The 16,334-nt window shown below is 48.2% G+C and overlaps 1 protein-coding gene and 1 long non-coding RNA gene across 3 annotated transcripts; one reads left to right on the top strand and one right to left on the bottom strand.

The window, feature by feature from the left end:
* Positions 1–1,932: 1,932 nt before the first annotated feature.
* On the bottom strand, positions 1,933–8,396 carry LOC123347007 (protein CD300H-like). Its single transcript, XM_044984430.1, has 5 exons — positions 8,329–8,396; positions 5,595–6,001; positions 4,085–4,202; positions 3,181–3,317; positions 1,933–2,536 (listed from the first exon to the last, which is right to left on the bottom strand). Exons 1-5 carry the CDS (start codon positions 8,394–8,396, stop codon positions 2,514–2,516), a joined length of 753 nt encoding a protein of 250 aa, XP_044840365.1. The 3' UTR covers positions 1,933–2,513.
* Positions 8,397–10,336: 1,940 nt separating this feature from the next.
* On the top strand, positions 10,337–15,743 carry LOC123345360. Of its 2 annotated transcripts, none has more exons than XR_006572772.1 (3): positions 10,337–10,551; positions 10,824–10,909; positions 13,108–15,743. It is a non-coding gene; the product is annotated as an uncharacterized LOC123345360 (long non-coding RNA). The 2 variants fall into 2 exon arrangements; XR_006572771.1 differs by having other exon boundaries at positions 10,346–10,551; positions 13,609–15,743.
* The last annotated feature ends 591 nt before the right edge of the window (positions 15,744–16,334 follow it).

Here is a 16,334-nt window from a genome sequence, read left to right as displayed (position 1 = left end):
AACGACTGCAGACTGTTCCCCTGAGAACCTCATAGTGCCATAATAGAGGTAAGATACCTTTTTAAATATCTATTGGGGTATTGCAGGAGGACTGTCTGTGGAACCGCTGATCCTTTTGGGCTCACGCAATCCAAACTTTTGCTTATGCAACAAGATCAGATGCAGAACGGTGTTGGGGAATTGGTTGCCCCATGTAAGGCTAGTTGTATGCCTACGCGGGGGCTGGGAAATGTGTTGCCCCAGGGTAAAGCCAATGTGTGGCTTAGGTCAGACCTATGTGAGTTAAGGGGTTATGGTGATGCCCTCAGATTAGAACACAGGTGTGTTCAGTCCGTATGGAGGGGTTGTGGTGACGCCCTCTGGTTAACCCCACCCCCCCCAAAATGAAGTGTTGTGATAAGAAGGAATAGAGGCCTGGGGGGAGGGTGCGTGTGTGTGTGCCAGTGTGAATGAGGGCCACCGGAAGATGCCCAGAGCTCCCTGCGAAACCCACAAGCTCATGACCAGGGACGTCTCTAATGCAAGCCTGGTGGCTGCACCTTAGTGGATTGGTAGAAGATCCAACCCAAGGCGGGCTGTCTCTGCATGGCATGACCGTCGAGGGGCCTGCCTGGGTCTAGGATTGTGTGAACCCATCTTCCCTCCCACTCTCCTCCCCGTCTGAGCCACTGACTGGTCTGACCATTTCACTGGAAGCAATCAGAGTAAGCGGCACCGTCTCTCTGAGACTAGCCGACGCTCTTTGCTGAAGGGAGGTGTAGGAGGGTCGTGGACATCCTCGATAAACCTTTCCTGTGTACGTGATCCAGAGAGGTGGTGTGGTTATTTTAGCATTATGAGCCACTGACCTCTGTGGACCCTTTCCTGGGGAAGTGAGAGAATGAGAATTTTCTTTAGCTCATGAGCCGCTGACCTAGTGGACAGGGTGCCCCCCACACTGAGTTTCCCTAGTTTATGAGCCGCTAGCAGACAGGGCGCCTCCCCCGGTGTGTGTGATTGGAAAATGGGTGGGGTGAACCGAGGGATGTTCTGGCCGTGGCTTCCTGCCTCCCGCATTGGCCTGGGACCGCGAACCGCGGCCAGTGGGAGCCGCGATCGGCCGAACTTGCCGACGCGGCAGATAAACAAACCGGGCCGGCCCGCCAGGGTGCTTACCCTGGTGAGCCGGGAGCCACTGGTTGCCGACCCCTGGGCTAGATGGTGACTGGCAGTAGCCTTACACTGAGGCGAGGTGGGGTTAGTGGGTGGGGGTTCCCCTGGGTGGGGAGACCCGGAGTGTGGGGGTACTGCTGGGAGGGGGGGCAGTAGCCCAGAGAAAGGGGCACTGAGGTCCTGGGTGGGACATGGAGGCCAAGGGGATCACAAGCCTGCAGGGGGCACTCCAGGATGCTGGAAGAGCTAATTCCCATGGACAACCAGCAGGAGGTACCACAGGGGGGAGTCCACTCCTTTACAGTACCCCACACTAAGCCTCAAGGTGGCTCTGTGTAATCAACGGTCACTTGCAAAAGGGGAGCCAAAAGGGGTTGTTTTTCCTTTTCAAATCACTGTGTGTTTGAAAACAGGAGTTAAAGGGAACAGGCAATCAGAACTCTGGTAAAAGTTTTAACCTGTGAATGACTCTGAATCCAAAAGCAAGCCGAGAGCGTCTGTGTTGTGTTAATGCAAATCACCTAATGATAAAGATAGAAGCCATTGAAACCTGGCCTGCCTATGAAACAAATACAGGAAAATACGGGGGCAATTCCTCTGTTTTGCCTGAAATAAGCAAGGTTCTTTGTATAAGAGAAATATTTTAAACAATGACCACCCCAGAGGGGATAGAAATATCCTCTCTGTCTTTATTAAAAAATAGGAAAAGCTGATACCAACTGAAAAGCCAAAAATGCTCTTGGAGTGTTGCTGGATTCATTTTACATCCTGATCGCCTTCAGTGCTTCCTGGGCAGCTGCCTGGTTGCGCCCAGGGTGCTTTTGCCCTATTTGGCTTGCGTGCAGCACGGAGTGGCACGTGTGAGCAAAAGGGGGGATGATTGCTGTAGTTAAATGAGACTGGTTTGTACCAGTGTTTTTCTCCTGTGGCCCAGCAATACTGCCAACTGTGTGTAATCTGCCAGCAACATAATGTTGGTAAAGGTGTTAAGGTTAGGCAGGCAGCACATCCCCCTTCCTGAGGACTTTTGTAAATATTCAGATTGATTTTATTCAAATGTCTAAATGTTGTAATTGAGTATGTATTAGCTTTAGTTGATGTATTTTCAAATTGGATTGAGGCCTTCCCTTGCAGAAGGGTAGATGCCAAGAATTTGGCCCTGGGCTCTCCAACTCCATGATAAGAACCTAGATACCCTGGCCTGGGAAGCATACAGACAGACACTTCCAGCAGACTTCATCCTCTGAGAACGTGAGCGAAATAGCTTCACTTGACGTGAGAAGAAAATCACGGTGTGGGATACTTTGTGCAAAGCTGGAAAATGAATCCTCCTCCTGCTGCTTCAGATCCACTTCTAAGAACTAGCAAAGAGGCGGTTCATGAGCTGCAAGGAAAACAACGACACCACCGGTGACTGGAGGAGAAACACATTATGCTGGGAGCTTTTTGTTCATAGCCATCATGGGGTAAGTCTGGTCCTATGAATTGCACACCAGGGCTATAGAGCAGCAAGGATGTCTGTCTCCCTACTCACACACAGACTCATCACACCCCTATGTAAAGGTTTTGGTTAAATCATGGCCCTGCTAGTACACCAGAGAGCCATAAGGGGTGCAATTTAGGTATCCATGCAGGAGAGGAAGCAGATGCAGCAGAGCACAGGACAGGTAGAAGGTAAAGGTTGGGGACTGGGTGGATCATTGGCTCCACCTCCCCAATGAACCTGGCAGTGTAGCTGAGCCAATTCACCACTGGAAGTTCTCCACATCGGTTATAGATCAGGTGGTTTGCTCCATCCCTGAAGCGGGGGGGGGGGGGGGGGAAATGGACGGGGGGAGAACAGAAGGGACATTGTAACTTGGGCAGTAATGATCTGCCTCCCAGGGTGCTCCAGGGGCAATGCAACAACTCCCTGCCCCTTACTCTGCTCACAGTAAAGCTATGATTGAGCCCTCGGTGTTCAAGAGAAGAGTGAGAACATTCCCATGGAGCGTGTCACCCCATAGTGGGAATGTTAGATGCTCTCACCTTGTCTGTCTGGCACCATCTCCCTGTGGCTTCTCCTGTAGCGTACGCTCATCCAGATCCTAACAGAGACTATGCACAGCAAGAGGAGACCCTTCGATAAGCCCAGGAGCAGGAAACAGAGGATGATGAGTTGGAATCTATGCAGTAGAGATACAATAGAAACTCTAAAGCTCTGTAAATTTGAACAGTCCTCCAATAAAACATTCCGGGGCTGCTCTCAGGCTGAAGATGTGCAGAGTTTCATTGTTGAAGATAGTGTCAAGTATCAGAGGGGTGGCCTTGTTAATCTGTATCCACAAAAACAATGAGAAGCCCAGTGGCACCTTAAAGACTAACAAATGTATTTGGGCATAAGCTTTCAGGTGTAAAAAATCCATTTGCATATGAAGAAGTGGGTTTTTTACCAATGAAAGCTTATGCCCAAATAAATGTGTTAGTCTTTAAGGTGCCACCGGACTCCTTGTTATTGTAGAAGATGCAACATAGAGCCTCAGCACCTGCCCTTATAGGGAACCACAGCACCTACTTGTTTCAGAGGGGTAGCCGTGTTTAGTCTGAATCTGTAAAAAGTGAAAGGAGTCCTGTAGCATAAGCTTTCATGGGTGACTACCCACTTCATCAGACACACCTACTTGGGGATTCATTCATCCTGTTGTACAGTCTGATCTGACTGAATCCAGACAGTCCCTGTCCAGTGCAACTCTGCATCTAGAATTGCCATTTTCCTTCATGTGAATCCAGCCTCACTGGACCTCCAGGTTCTTGCTGATAAAAGCAACATTCATTTTTCTGTGGGATGTTATCACCAATGAGGTCACTATCCTTTGTGCCTCTGGAGATGGATGTTGCTAGGGCACCGGGAGAAGTGACCAGAGTGACATGGAACAGGAGTAATGGCACTCACCGTGCAGGAGTGATGTGTGTGGTAGGGGAGAAACTGGATTCAGTCTTTGTTGGAGAAGGCAAATCTGGCTGCATTGTTGCTTGTGATGTCCTTACAGTCAGGAATAGGGAAGAATTATCTGTAGAGAAAATCAGAGATCCAGTCTAGTCTACAAATCAACCCAACCTGAAATGTTTGGCATAAATCTGATCATTAATGAGTCTGTTGCTGTCCCAGAACCTTCACACTTAATCCTGGCCCACATCCCAGTCCAAGCTTTTGTTGGCTGCCAGCTGTAGCATTTTTATAGGATGGATTGCTCCTGAGGACTAAGCACATTATCTTCCCTCTACTTCTGGCTAACTGGTGTGGCTAACTGCCAAATCATGAATGTACACACTCCTTAGGTGTGCTTTAAATGAGGCAGGTATCTGCAGACTCCATTGTTAGCTGGGCCAGCATCACTTTCTTCATTAATTTAATAGCCAAGTGATATATCTCACCTCAGTTATTTAAAGAAAATAACACAGCACTCTGTCTTCATCTAATCATGTCAGAAAAAATAAATATGTACAAAAAAATTGAAATTGAAAAATTCCAAATAAAAACCTTCCTTTCAGAAACCAGTTGGAATCACCAAGGGACAGAAAATGATTTACCCCTCACCACCCTTACAAACAGCAAGCAGTTACAGATCAAGGAAGGGGATAGTTTAGGACATCATCAATCTTACCCTGCCCACACAGTAAATGAAGGAATCTTCTCCCAGTATATTTCAGCCCGACTCAACAACCCCAGCTCTGAGTCCCCTGCACTTTCCTTTTAATGAGAGTTACAAAAATGAGCCAGCTGCACTTGAAGGCCCCAGTGTTTTGCTCTCCCTCCTAGTCACCTGGGGCAGGTTTCTGTTCGATCTGCCAAGAAGTGGCAAAACAAAATATCCCGCCTGAAACTGACCTGAAGTGCCCGCCGCTGTTGGCTGCGCTCATCTCCCCCACACCTCCCAAAATATGTGGGTTACCGATATCTCTAGTCCAGGGGGGACGTGTCTGGAGTCTGGCAGCTCCCCCTCCTCTGGTCGCTCTGCCAAGGGCCTTCTACACCCCTGGGCCCCCCTTCTCCTTCTCCTCCTCCCCCCCTATCGGGGAGGCGCCCCGCCCCTGCCTGGCGTTGCCTCCGCCCTCGCTCGGGCTCATGCAGCCACTGGGGAGCGGGGCCGAGCCTGGGGGCGGGTCTCAGTAGCGGGGCGATTAGCGCTGCGGGGCTGGGCAGGGGCCGGGCGGCGCTGGGCAAAGGGCGCTGCGGGGAGCCGCGGAGGGGCTCGATGGCTGGTCCGGGGCAGCCCCCGCCCTCCGGCCCCTCGCAACCCCGGGCCGGGCGCTGCGCAGAGCGGGCTGCGGCGTTTGGCCCCGCCCGGGTTACAGCAGATCTGCCGGTCTCGACACCTGCCCCCTTCCGCCGCCCAGCGCCCCCCGGCCCTGCCCCGAGCCCGGCAGCCCCGACACTTCCGGGGGGCAGCGCTGGGATTTACCTGGGGAGACGGTGAGTGTCACAGCGGCCCTGGGATTAAGGAGCCCGATCCTGTCTACCCCGCAGTGGTACGTGCCGGCGTCTGCCGGTGTCAGGTTCTCCACGGTCACGGTGAACACGCGCTGGGTGCGATCGTCTCGGATGGAGACTCTGCCCCGCGTCACCTCCGCCTCCGACCCGTCGGTCTCGACGATGTGAAGCCCGTCGGAACAGCTCCAGCCTGCTACCAAACCTGCCCGGCACCAGAACTTCGGATAATCCTCATAGCCCGCCCGGTACCGGCACCGCACCGCCACCGACCCGCCCGCGGGGCCGCGCACTGCCCCGGGGCCCGTCACCGCCCAGCAGCCTGCGAGGGACAGAGACAGTGAGACCCGGGGCGCCCTTCTGCCCGCCACCAGCAGTGTCCTGACCCCATATGGTTTTCCATTTCAGGTTCATATTTGGGGGGTTCTCCCCACCCCCTTTCTACTCCACTGTGATGCTCCAACGTGCACCATGCTGGGATATCCCAGCAATATAAACCTGACTAGTTTAGCACTTTCTAAAATACAGTTTGGAAGGTATTAGTTAAATAGAGTTAGCTAGCTTGATCTAACATAATATCTATAAATGCTAATCTAGACAAGGGGTGAGAAAAGTGCCACCCCTCTATCCTGCAAATATTTACCCATGTGCTTCATTTTAAGTAGAGCAGAACCCCCCCACTGGCACTCATGCTTAGAGTAAATCAGTGGGATTCATCATGTTCTTAAAATTAAGCATGTGGAAGTGTTTCTAGGATTAGGCCCTATATTGGTATTGTTTGGTTCACTTTTGTTACAGTTATTTATTTATTGATTGATTGATTCTTAAAAAATAGCCTTTGAAAGTCGCTTGAAAGATACTTTGACAATAAGGGCCATATTAGCAACTAGGTAGACAAACACAGCCTAGAAAACTAATTACATCAAATACTTGATAGTGTCCCTTCTATCAAGATTTCAGAAGGGTTTACCTTATCCCATCCTATTTTCACATGCTCATCACCAGAGCTGGTCAAACAGTTCATTTTGATTAATATTTGTCACAAATTCTGGCTATCTTTTCATCAAGCACTTATTAGTGAATAAGGTTTTCCATTATTTAATTGTCTCTGCTGATAATGTTCTGAATAATTCTGCTCTTCAGCCAAAATTATCCTGGCTTTGTGTGAGACCAGAGATGATGTTTTTGTGCAAAATTTCATCAGCAGTTTTTAGTTTAGTCATTTTAAAAATGCATTTCCCCCCATTTTAAAAAGTATTCTTGTCAGTTCCTTGACCAGCTGTGCTGAGAACATTCTGGAAAATTCTCCTTTTCAGCTGAATTTTTCCTTGCTTTGTCTTTGTCCTGCCCACTTTGTAAGTTCCATCTCCTGGGTGAGTTAGAACCACAGCAAGAGCATAGCTGAGACTTTCAAGCTCTGTTGGTGAAGTTGGCAAACCCAATACTTGCATTGTATTTCTAGTGAGCCACAAAAAGACCATGTCACTCTCACCTGGGAAAAGAATCCAGAGCAAAACAGAGGAAATCCTCATGGTCCTGGTTCCCTAGGTGGGTGAATCTCTCCTCTGGTAGATCTGGGTTCTCCAGGAGATCGCAGGGACCCTCTTCCTTTTGTGAGAATTGATAATGAAACCCCAAGACTCACTGACCAGGTCTATGGTGTCAAGTTACTAGATCTATCAGCTGCCTCGCCCCACTTCCCTTTATCAGAGGGATAGCCGTGTTAGTCTGGATCTGTAAAAGCAGCAAAGAATCCTGTGGCACCTTATAGACTAACAGACGTTTTGCAGCATGAGCTTTCGTGGGTGAATACCCACTTCTTCAGATGCAAGTGGTGGAAATTTCCAGGGGCAGGTTTATATATGCAAGCAAGAAGCAAGCTGGAGATAACGAGGTTAGTTCAATCAGGGAGGATGAGGCCCTGTTCTAGCAGTTGAGTGAAAACCAAGGGAGGAGAAACTGGTTCTGTAGTTGGCAAGCCATTCACAGTCTTTGTTTAATCCTGAGCTGATGGTGTCAAATTTGCAGATGAACTAGAGCTCCGCAGTTTCTCTTTGAAGTCTGGTCCTGAAGTTTTTTTGCTGCAGGACGGCCACCTTAAGATCTGCTATTGTGTGGCCAGGGAGGTTGAAGTGTTCTCCTACAGGTTTTTGTATATTGCCATTCCTAATATCTGATTTGTGTCCATTTATCCTTTTCCTTAGAGACTGTCCCGTTTGGCCGATGTACATAGCAGAGGGGCATTGCTGGCATATGATGGCATATATTACATTGGTGGACGTGCAGGTGAATGAACCGGTGATGGTGTGGCTGATCTGGTTAGGTCCTGTGATGGTGTCGCTGGTGTAGATATGTGGGCAGAGTTGGCATCGAGGTTTGTTGCATGGATTGGTTCCTGAGCTAGAGTTACTATGGTGCAGGGTGCAGTTACTGGTGCACTTCCCTTTGAAAGGCTGCTGTTTGACCACAGAAAGAAGTTGCTCAACCTACATTCTCCGGTGATTGGTATTTGCTTCTTTTTTAAAAAAGGAGAAGCATGATTAAAGAAAAGATCACTGAGAGAAAAGCTGGGTCACGGTTCCCATAATTTGAAGGTTTCTGAAAGGTTTTTCTGAGTGCCATGCTAAGACTTTGTCTACACTGCAGTTTAGTGGTGGACATAGCTACCGAGATTAGCGCTGAACTGGTGCAAACCCAGGACTGCCAACTTCAAACATTCAAAAATCACAGGATCAAAGAGTTCAAGCTTGTGGCTCTCATCTCCAGGTACCAACATGATCACATCAGAACAGTTAGGAACAGGGGCGGCTCCAGGCCCCAGCACGCCAAGCACGTGCTTGGGGCAGCATGCCGCGGGAGGCGCTCTGCCGGTCGCCGGGAGGGCGGCAGGCAGGCAGCCTTCGGCAGCATGCCTGTGGAGGGTCCGCTGGTCTCGCGGCTTCGTTGGACCTCCCGCTGGCGTGCCCAAGCCAGCCCTGCCCCTGTGGAGGCCTGCCCCCCCCTGCAGGGGGGCTGTGTAGGGACCCAGAATAGCTAGGGACGGCCCTGACACACACACAGCTGCATATGCGGACCACCATGGTAAATAGGTTGAGAACCGCTGATGTAGACTTACCCACTGAGGCTTCAGCTACCTGTGTGTCTACATCACTAACTATTTCTATATGGCAGCACTGATATCGTCCCTCCCCCCAAAACACTCAAAAATCATGTGTAGGGCCTCAGCAACCATGAGATTGGTTTTAAAATCTCAAGAGTTTTTGTTCATTTCAAGATGCCTTTTGGGTTTCTTTTATCTTCCACTTTTTGAAACCTAAGGGTGCACTTGGGTCACCTTTTCAATTTTTTCTCTGCTGTGGGGTGGGCTGGAAACATATTGTTTATTTTTCTAAGGAAAGCTGAGATTCTCCCATCATTCCAAGAATCCAGGAGCTGGGGCTTTAAACAAAGCAGTGAACGTTGTGAGACTTGCACTAAAACCATGAGAGCTGGTAATATTGGGGCAGCCAAGCGGATCTGGTGGGAGCTGTGCAGGCAGGGGGGTTATCATGGAGGTGTTGAGGGGCAGAGCTTAAAGAAGAGTGGAGCTGCTGTGGGCAAAATAGGGAGAAGGAGCCAATTCCACACTCCCTGCCACTCCAGCATCATGACTCAACGTGGGGTTACTGGAGGTACTAGCGGGTGGGTGGTACGAGGGCCCCTAGTGGTGGAGATGAGGCTAGGAAGGAAAGGCTGGAGGGCATAAGGGGAAAATTTGGAAACTGCAAGGGAGAAGGAGAAGAGGGAAAGTCTCCAAGTATGAAGACTGGAATATACCATGTTCCTCCCTCACCCCCCATTTACTGTCTCTCTTTTCCAGAGGTGTGTGTGTGAGAGAGAGAAAGGATGAAAGTAACTCTGAGTCCAATTGATAAGTGAAATGGCTCAGATAAAGTCAAAGGTTTGAAGGGAAAACCGTGAACTTCTCAGCTGGAAGGAGCAGAAATCACCCCAGCGAAGCTTTTTTTCTATCTTTTCTTTAAAATGCCTCAAAAGAAAATGACCTCCCTTTGGGACAGTCACATTCCCTGTGGGACTTTGCAGAGCCTTCAGCTTTTCTGAAACCTGAAACATTTATTTTGTCTCATTTGGTGTCTCTAGGGTGACCAAACAGCAAATGTGAAAAATCAGGATGGGAGTAGGGGGTAATAGGAGCCTATATAAGAAGACAGCCCAAAAATCGGGACTGTCCCTATAAAATCGGGACATCTGGGCACCCTAGGTGTCTCATTGACTTTTCTCTGTTCTCTCCCTCTGTCCTTGTTACACAGTCTATAAACCTGAAAGTGGAAATGAACAAGAAAGAGAGTCCATGTAACCAATGACCTGCTGAGGTAGCCTTTCAGATCTTATCCACTTGGTTCCCAAGAACTCAGCTTGATGCTGAATGCAACACTGAGGTTTCTTTCTTGGCATACAATCAAATTATACTTGAGTTGATCAGGCTCAAGTGTAGAGGGTGGCTACAGGGTCTACCACACATTCAATGTACATAATCATGAATCAGCTTCTAGACACACTTACACTTAATACTACTGGTTAATAGAACGGATCACACACTCTATGAATGATCCACTTATTTTTGTAGCCAATTCCTGTCTGGATCATGAGCTGTTCACATGCTGCAAGCAAACACATGTTGCTTACTATCCTACTATCTCTTTCCTACCAGCTACATCTTTTACATATTTACAAGGCTACTGTCAATTCATGCTTTGTTCATTGATTCATGTTTTTGCTCAGAACAGACTAACATGGACTATGTGGAAGTGGAAAAAGAAGCGCAGACATCTTAGTCTTCTAGGAAGAGCAAGAGTCAGGCTAACGCTGACAGCTAATAACACAGGACTTCCAGGCAGGACCTGGGAGAGTGGAAAAGAACCGTAAGAGAGGTTGGTTTGACCTTGTGTTAGATACGAATGGAACGCAGTCTATAGCAAGAATTGCTGAGAAAAGTAAGACATCAGGAAGGAATATGTATAAACAAAATGCAGTTGTGATCATTACTGTATGTAACACAAGGTGTAAATGGTTGCCTTAATTTTTTATCTTTTGGGAGACCTGCTTTTGTGCACTCTCCCCCTTGCAATATTGCTTGAGAATGAACTGCCTCTGACATGTTGCAACCAACACAAGCGTGAAGGACTGTGTTATTCTTCCACAGTTTGGTGCCATGACTCGGATGGCTAACGCCCAGCAACAAACGACTGCAGACTGTTCCCCTGAGAACCTCATAGTGCCATAATAGAGGTAAGATACCTTTTTAAATATCTATTGGGGTATTGCAGGAGGACTGTCTGTGGAACCGCTGATCCTTTTGGGCTCACGCAATCCAAACTTTTGCTTATGCAACAAGATCAGATGCAGAACGGTGTTGGGGAATTGGTTGCCCCATGTAAGGCTAGTTGTATGCGTACGCGGGGGCTGGGAAATGTGTTGCCCCAGGGTAAAGCCAATGTGTGGCTTAGGTCAGACCTATGTGAGTTAAGGGGTTATGGTGATGCCCTCAGATTAGAACACAGGTGTGTTCAGTCCGTATGGAGGGGTTGTGGTGACGCCCTCTGGTTAACCCCCCCCCCCCAAAATGAAGTGTTGTGATAAGAAGGAATAGAGGCCTGGGGGGAGGGTGCGTGTGTGTGTGCCAGTGTGAATGAGGGCCACCGGAAGATGCCCAGAGCTCCCTGCGAAACCCACAAGCTCATGACCAGGGACGTCTCTAATGCAAGCCTGGTGGCTGCACCTTAGTGGATTGGTAGAAGATCCAACCCAAGGCGGGCTGTCTCTGCATGGCATGACCGTTGAGGGGCCTGCCTGGGTCTAGGATTGTGTGAACCCATCTTCCCTCCCACTCTCCTCCCCGTCTGAGCCACTGACTGGTCTGACCATTTCACTGGAAGCAATCAGAGTAAGCGGCACCGTCTCTCTGAGACTAGCCGACGCTCTTTGCTGAAGGGAGGTGTAGGAGGGTCGTGGACATCCTCGATAAACCTTTCCTGTGTACGTGATCCAGAGAGGTGGTGTGGTTATTTTAGCATTATGAGCCACTGACCTCTGTGGACCCTTTCCTGGGGAAGTGAGAGAATGAGAATTTTCTTTAGCTCATGAGCCGCTGACCTAGTGGACAGGATGCCCCCCACACTGAGTTTCCCTAGTTTATGAGCCGCTAGCAGACAGGGCGCCTCCCCCGGTGTGTGTGATTGGAAAATGGGTGGGGTGAACCGAGGGATGTTCTGGCCGTGGCTTCCTGCCTCCCACATTGGCCTGGGACCGCGAACCGCGGCCAGTGGGAGCCGCGATCGGCCGAACTTGCCGACGCGGCAGATAAACAAACCGGGCCGGCCCGCCAGGGTGCTTACCCTGGCGAGCCGGGAGCCACTGGTTGCCGACCCCTGGGCTAGATGGTGACTGGCAGTAGCCTTACACTGAGGCGAGGTGGGGTTAGTGGGTGGGAGTTCCCCTGGGTGGGGAGACCCGGAGTGTGGGGGTACTGCTGGGAGGGGGGGCAGTAGCCCAGAGAAAGGGGCACTGAGGTCCTGGGTGGGACATGGGGGCCAAGGGGATCACAAGCCTGCAGGGGGCACTCCAGGATGCTGGAAGAGCTAATTCCCATGGACAACCAGCAGGAGGTACCACAGGGGGGAGTCCACTCCTTTACAGTACCCCACACTAAGCCTCAAGGTGGCTCTGTGTAATTTAACGGTCACTTGCAAAAGGGGAGCCAAAAGGGGTTGTTTTTCCTTTTCAAATCACTGTGTGTTTGAAAACAGGAGTTAAAGGGAACAGGCAATCAGAACTCTGGTAAGAGTTTTAACCTGTGAATGACTCTGAATCCAAAAGCAAGCCGAGAGCGTCTGTGTTGTGTTAATGCAAATCACCTAATGATAAAGATAGAAGCCATTGAAACCTGGCCTGCCTATGAAACAAATACAGGAAAATACGGGGGCAATTCCTCTGTTTTGCCTGAAATAAGCAAGGTTCTTTGTATAAGAGAAATATTTTAAACAATGACCACCCCAGAGGGGATAGAAATATCCTCTCTGTCTTTATTAAAAAATAGGAAAAGCTGATACCAACTGAAAAGCCAAAAATGCTCTTGGAGTGTTGCTGGATTCATTTTACATCCTGATCGCCTTCAGTGCTTCCTGGGCAGCTGCCTGGTTGCGCCCAGGGTGCTTTTGCCCTATTTGGCTTGCGTGCACCACGGAGTGGCACGTGTGAGCAAAAGGGGGGATGATTGCTGTAGTTAAATGAGACTGGTTTGTACCAGTTTTTTTCTCCTGTGGCCCAGCAATACTGCCAACCGTGTGTAATCTGCCAGCAACATAATGTTGGTAAAGCTGTTAAGGTTAGGCAGGCAGCACATCCCCCTTCCTGAAGACTTTTGTAAATATTCAGATTGATTTTATTCAAATGTCTAAATGTTGTAATTGAGTATGTATTCGCTTTAGCTGATGTATTTTCAAATTGGATTGAGGCCTTCCCTTGCAGAAGGTCAGATGCCAAGACTGATGTGAAATTGTTGCTTAAGGATTTTGTACCACGATTTGGCATACCTGTGAGTATCAACAGTGACTGTGGAACTCATTTTACTGGACAGATAGTAAAAGAATTATGTGCAGCTCTGCAGAATCAACATGATCTCCATTGCCCCCACCATCTGCAGGGACAGTGAAACGTCAGAGTGGGATTTTGAAAATTAAACTGGCCAAGATTTGTGCTGAGATGAACTTAAAGTGGCCAAATGCCGTCCCATTAGCATTGATGAATATGAGAGCCACTCCCAACCGAAAGACTGGACTTAGCCCACATGAGATCCTGACAGGGTGCCCAATGTGACTACAGGCTGCTCCCCCACTGACCTTTGCCCAGATGGACATCCATTTAATGGATGACACAGTGCTTAATTATCGTCAGGAACTAATGAAATGTATCAGGTCTTTTATACACAGGTGAAAGAAGCACTACCCAAGGATCCTGAGCAACCCTGCCACTCGCTGGAACCAGGAGACTGAGTCTACATAAAGGTCCATCAGCAAAAGACTGCTCTGGCCCCACCCTGGAAAGGCCCTTACCAAATCCTGTTAACTACCAACGTTGCTGTGAAGTGCCAAGGACTGACTGCCTGGACCCATCCTTCTCATTGCAAAAAGGCCCCTCCACCTCAAGATGACCCTCTGACTGCTGATCAGCCTGTCCCTCCTTTTGTTACTACTTTTCCTCCTTCTGGACAGCAGGAGAAAAGGACAAGGTGAAGTGCTGGTAACCTCTCCCTTGTCCACTAACAGAACCACCATACATTTACCATCTGCTGGAGGAACCCAGTTATTACAGGGTGACATGCTGGTAACCTCTCCCCTGTATGATGCTGAACCATGACTGTTCCAGGAGAGAAGGTATGTTCGCTCCACTGAAATTGTCAAAGTCCAGGGATGCTTGACTACAAAAGACATTAAAAATTGGCCCTGGTGAAAGAGACGGAGTATGGTAACATGGCAGGGAGGAACCGCGCTTGGGACAGTGGTATTGAGTGGTGGTTTGGGTTTAATCTGGGGCCTGGGAAATGTGCTTATAGACAAGTACCATCAGAATGTAGTGCCCTCCCTAACTGGTGGTCAGATGATGGAAACCAAAGACGCCTTGCTGCCACGAATATTACCCCCACCATCCTCTCCACCTTTGCCACCATCCCCTGTAACACATTCTAATACAGATAATATCATATACTCTAATGAAACCCAATGGCCAAGGGCTTTACACCTTAGTGATCCCTATGGGATGGTGCCAATAGTTCAGCAGCAATTTAGAACACTTACAAAGGCCAACAATATGATGAGAACTTAAGGCAACTGGAAAAGGTCGCTGGTCTTATTATTGGAGCACAGTTAACCCAGGTACAGGCTGGGGTTGGTGAATTACATGTTTTTGCCCTTAGCTCAATGACCCAGAAGCTATTGACAGAGATGGTATTGAATATCAGAGGCATGAAAGAAATTGCAGTGGGATCTGGTTTGCTCAGAAATTCAGGATCTCCTGAATGACCAGCTGATGGTCATTCAGAGTGATCTCAAGCATCAAGCGTAGCCTACTGCCCTTACAATGCTTCACAAATGCCATCTGATCTGTGGCCATGGAGACATACTTGGAGATTTTCTGGGTGGAAGTGCAGATGCTCACAGTGCTCTTTCCAAGCATACGGACAAGTTGGAAGTGTGTGGGCTTCCACATACCAAAATCCCGCCGGGTCCGTGGGGAGAATGCATGTGGGATTGGATAATTCACGGAAACATTTGGGAAATTAGACTACCTGATATGCCTAATCAATTTTTAGTCAGTGCTCCCGGAATAACACCCGACATTTGGATAGGGATAGGGAGTTAATGGACACTCTGGCCGTTAGAAAACACTCCCTCCCCCAACTTCAATAAACAGCAGGTGTCACTGTTGATGACAACATCTGTTGGTAAGGTATGGGACAAGGAACTACCCTGACAGGACACCTGCTTTTCCAAGCTAATGACAGCTGTGTGTGTGTTAAGGCCACCACTTTACGAGATATACATGTTAATCTCACCACTGCTGCAGGCAATTATATTTATTGGCCTGCGGATAGAATTTTATAATCAGTCCTTAGGTTTCATATACCCTTTAATTGAATTACTTTAGTATCTGACCAGTTTCAAAATTTGCTTTTAGGGCTACCAGAGGTTCAGAGAATGTCTGAATTACAAGGGCAAATTCATATGCTTCAAAATATATATCAACTTGAAAAGTGCCTTTCATACAGCTTATAGAGTGTTTACTTGATTTAGTGTTTTGTGACTAAAATTGTACAACCACCCTATCATATTATTACCATGGGAATGTTAATAGTTTTTATTGCTGTTTAGTTTAGGATTGTTACTGATGTTGTATTATTACATCTTTGACTAACACCTTCTATGTTCATATTAACCATGCATTGTTATTGCATCCCATGAAACCCATAAGGTTGAACCATTTGATCTAGAATCAGAAATACAAGGTTTGATGAACTTGAAGGTTTAAGATTGATAGTTGTGCTAGAAGCACAAAAGGGGGGAGGGTGGAAGTGGGGGGCGGGGGGGAGTACAGACATCTTAGTCTTCTAGAAAGAGCAAGAGTCAGGCTAACTCTAACAGCTAATAACGCGAGACTTCCAGGCAGGGCCTGGGCGAGTGGAAAAGAACCGTAAGAGAGGTTGTTTTGACCTTGTGTTAGATACGAATGGAACGCAGACTATAGCAGGAACTGCTGAGAAAAGTGATATCAGGAAGGAATATGTATAAACAAAATGCAGTTGTTGATCATTACTGTATGTAACACAAGGTGTAAATTTTTGCCTTAATTGTTTATCTTTTGGGAGACTTGCCATGGTGCACTCTCCCCCTTGCAATATTGCTTGAGAATGAATTGCCTCTGACATGTTGCAACCAACACAAGCGTGAAGGACTGTGTTATTCTTCCACAACTACAATTCAATGTGTGACAATTTTGGTCACACTAATGTTCCAGTAATTTAAGTCAATAAATACATGGAATATTTCACATTATCTCAAACATAAAAAATTCTATCCAGGGCTCCAGGTGCATTTGCCAAAAACTGAAAATACAAACTAGTACAGACAAAAATAAACACAGCAACCTCCCTAAATCTAGG

Source organism: Mauremys mutica, chromosome 12 (genome assembly GCF_020497125.1).
Source record: "Mauremys mutica isolate MM-2020 ecotype Southern chromosome 12, ASM2049712v1, whole genome shotgun sequence".
Lineage (NCBI taxonomy): Eukaryota > Metazoa > Chordata > Testudines > Geoemydidae > Mauremys > Mauremys mutica.
This window is presented reverse-complemented; position numbering and strand designations above follow the sequence as displayed.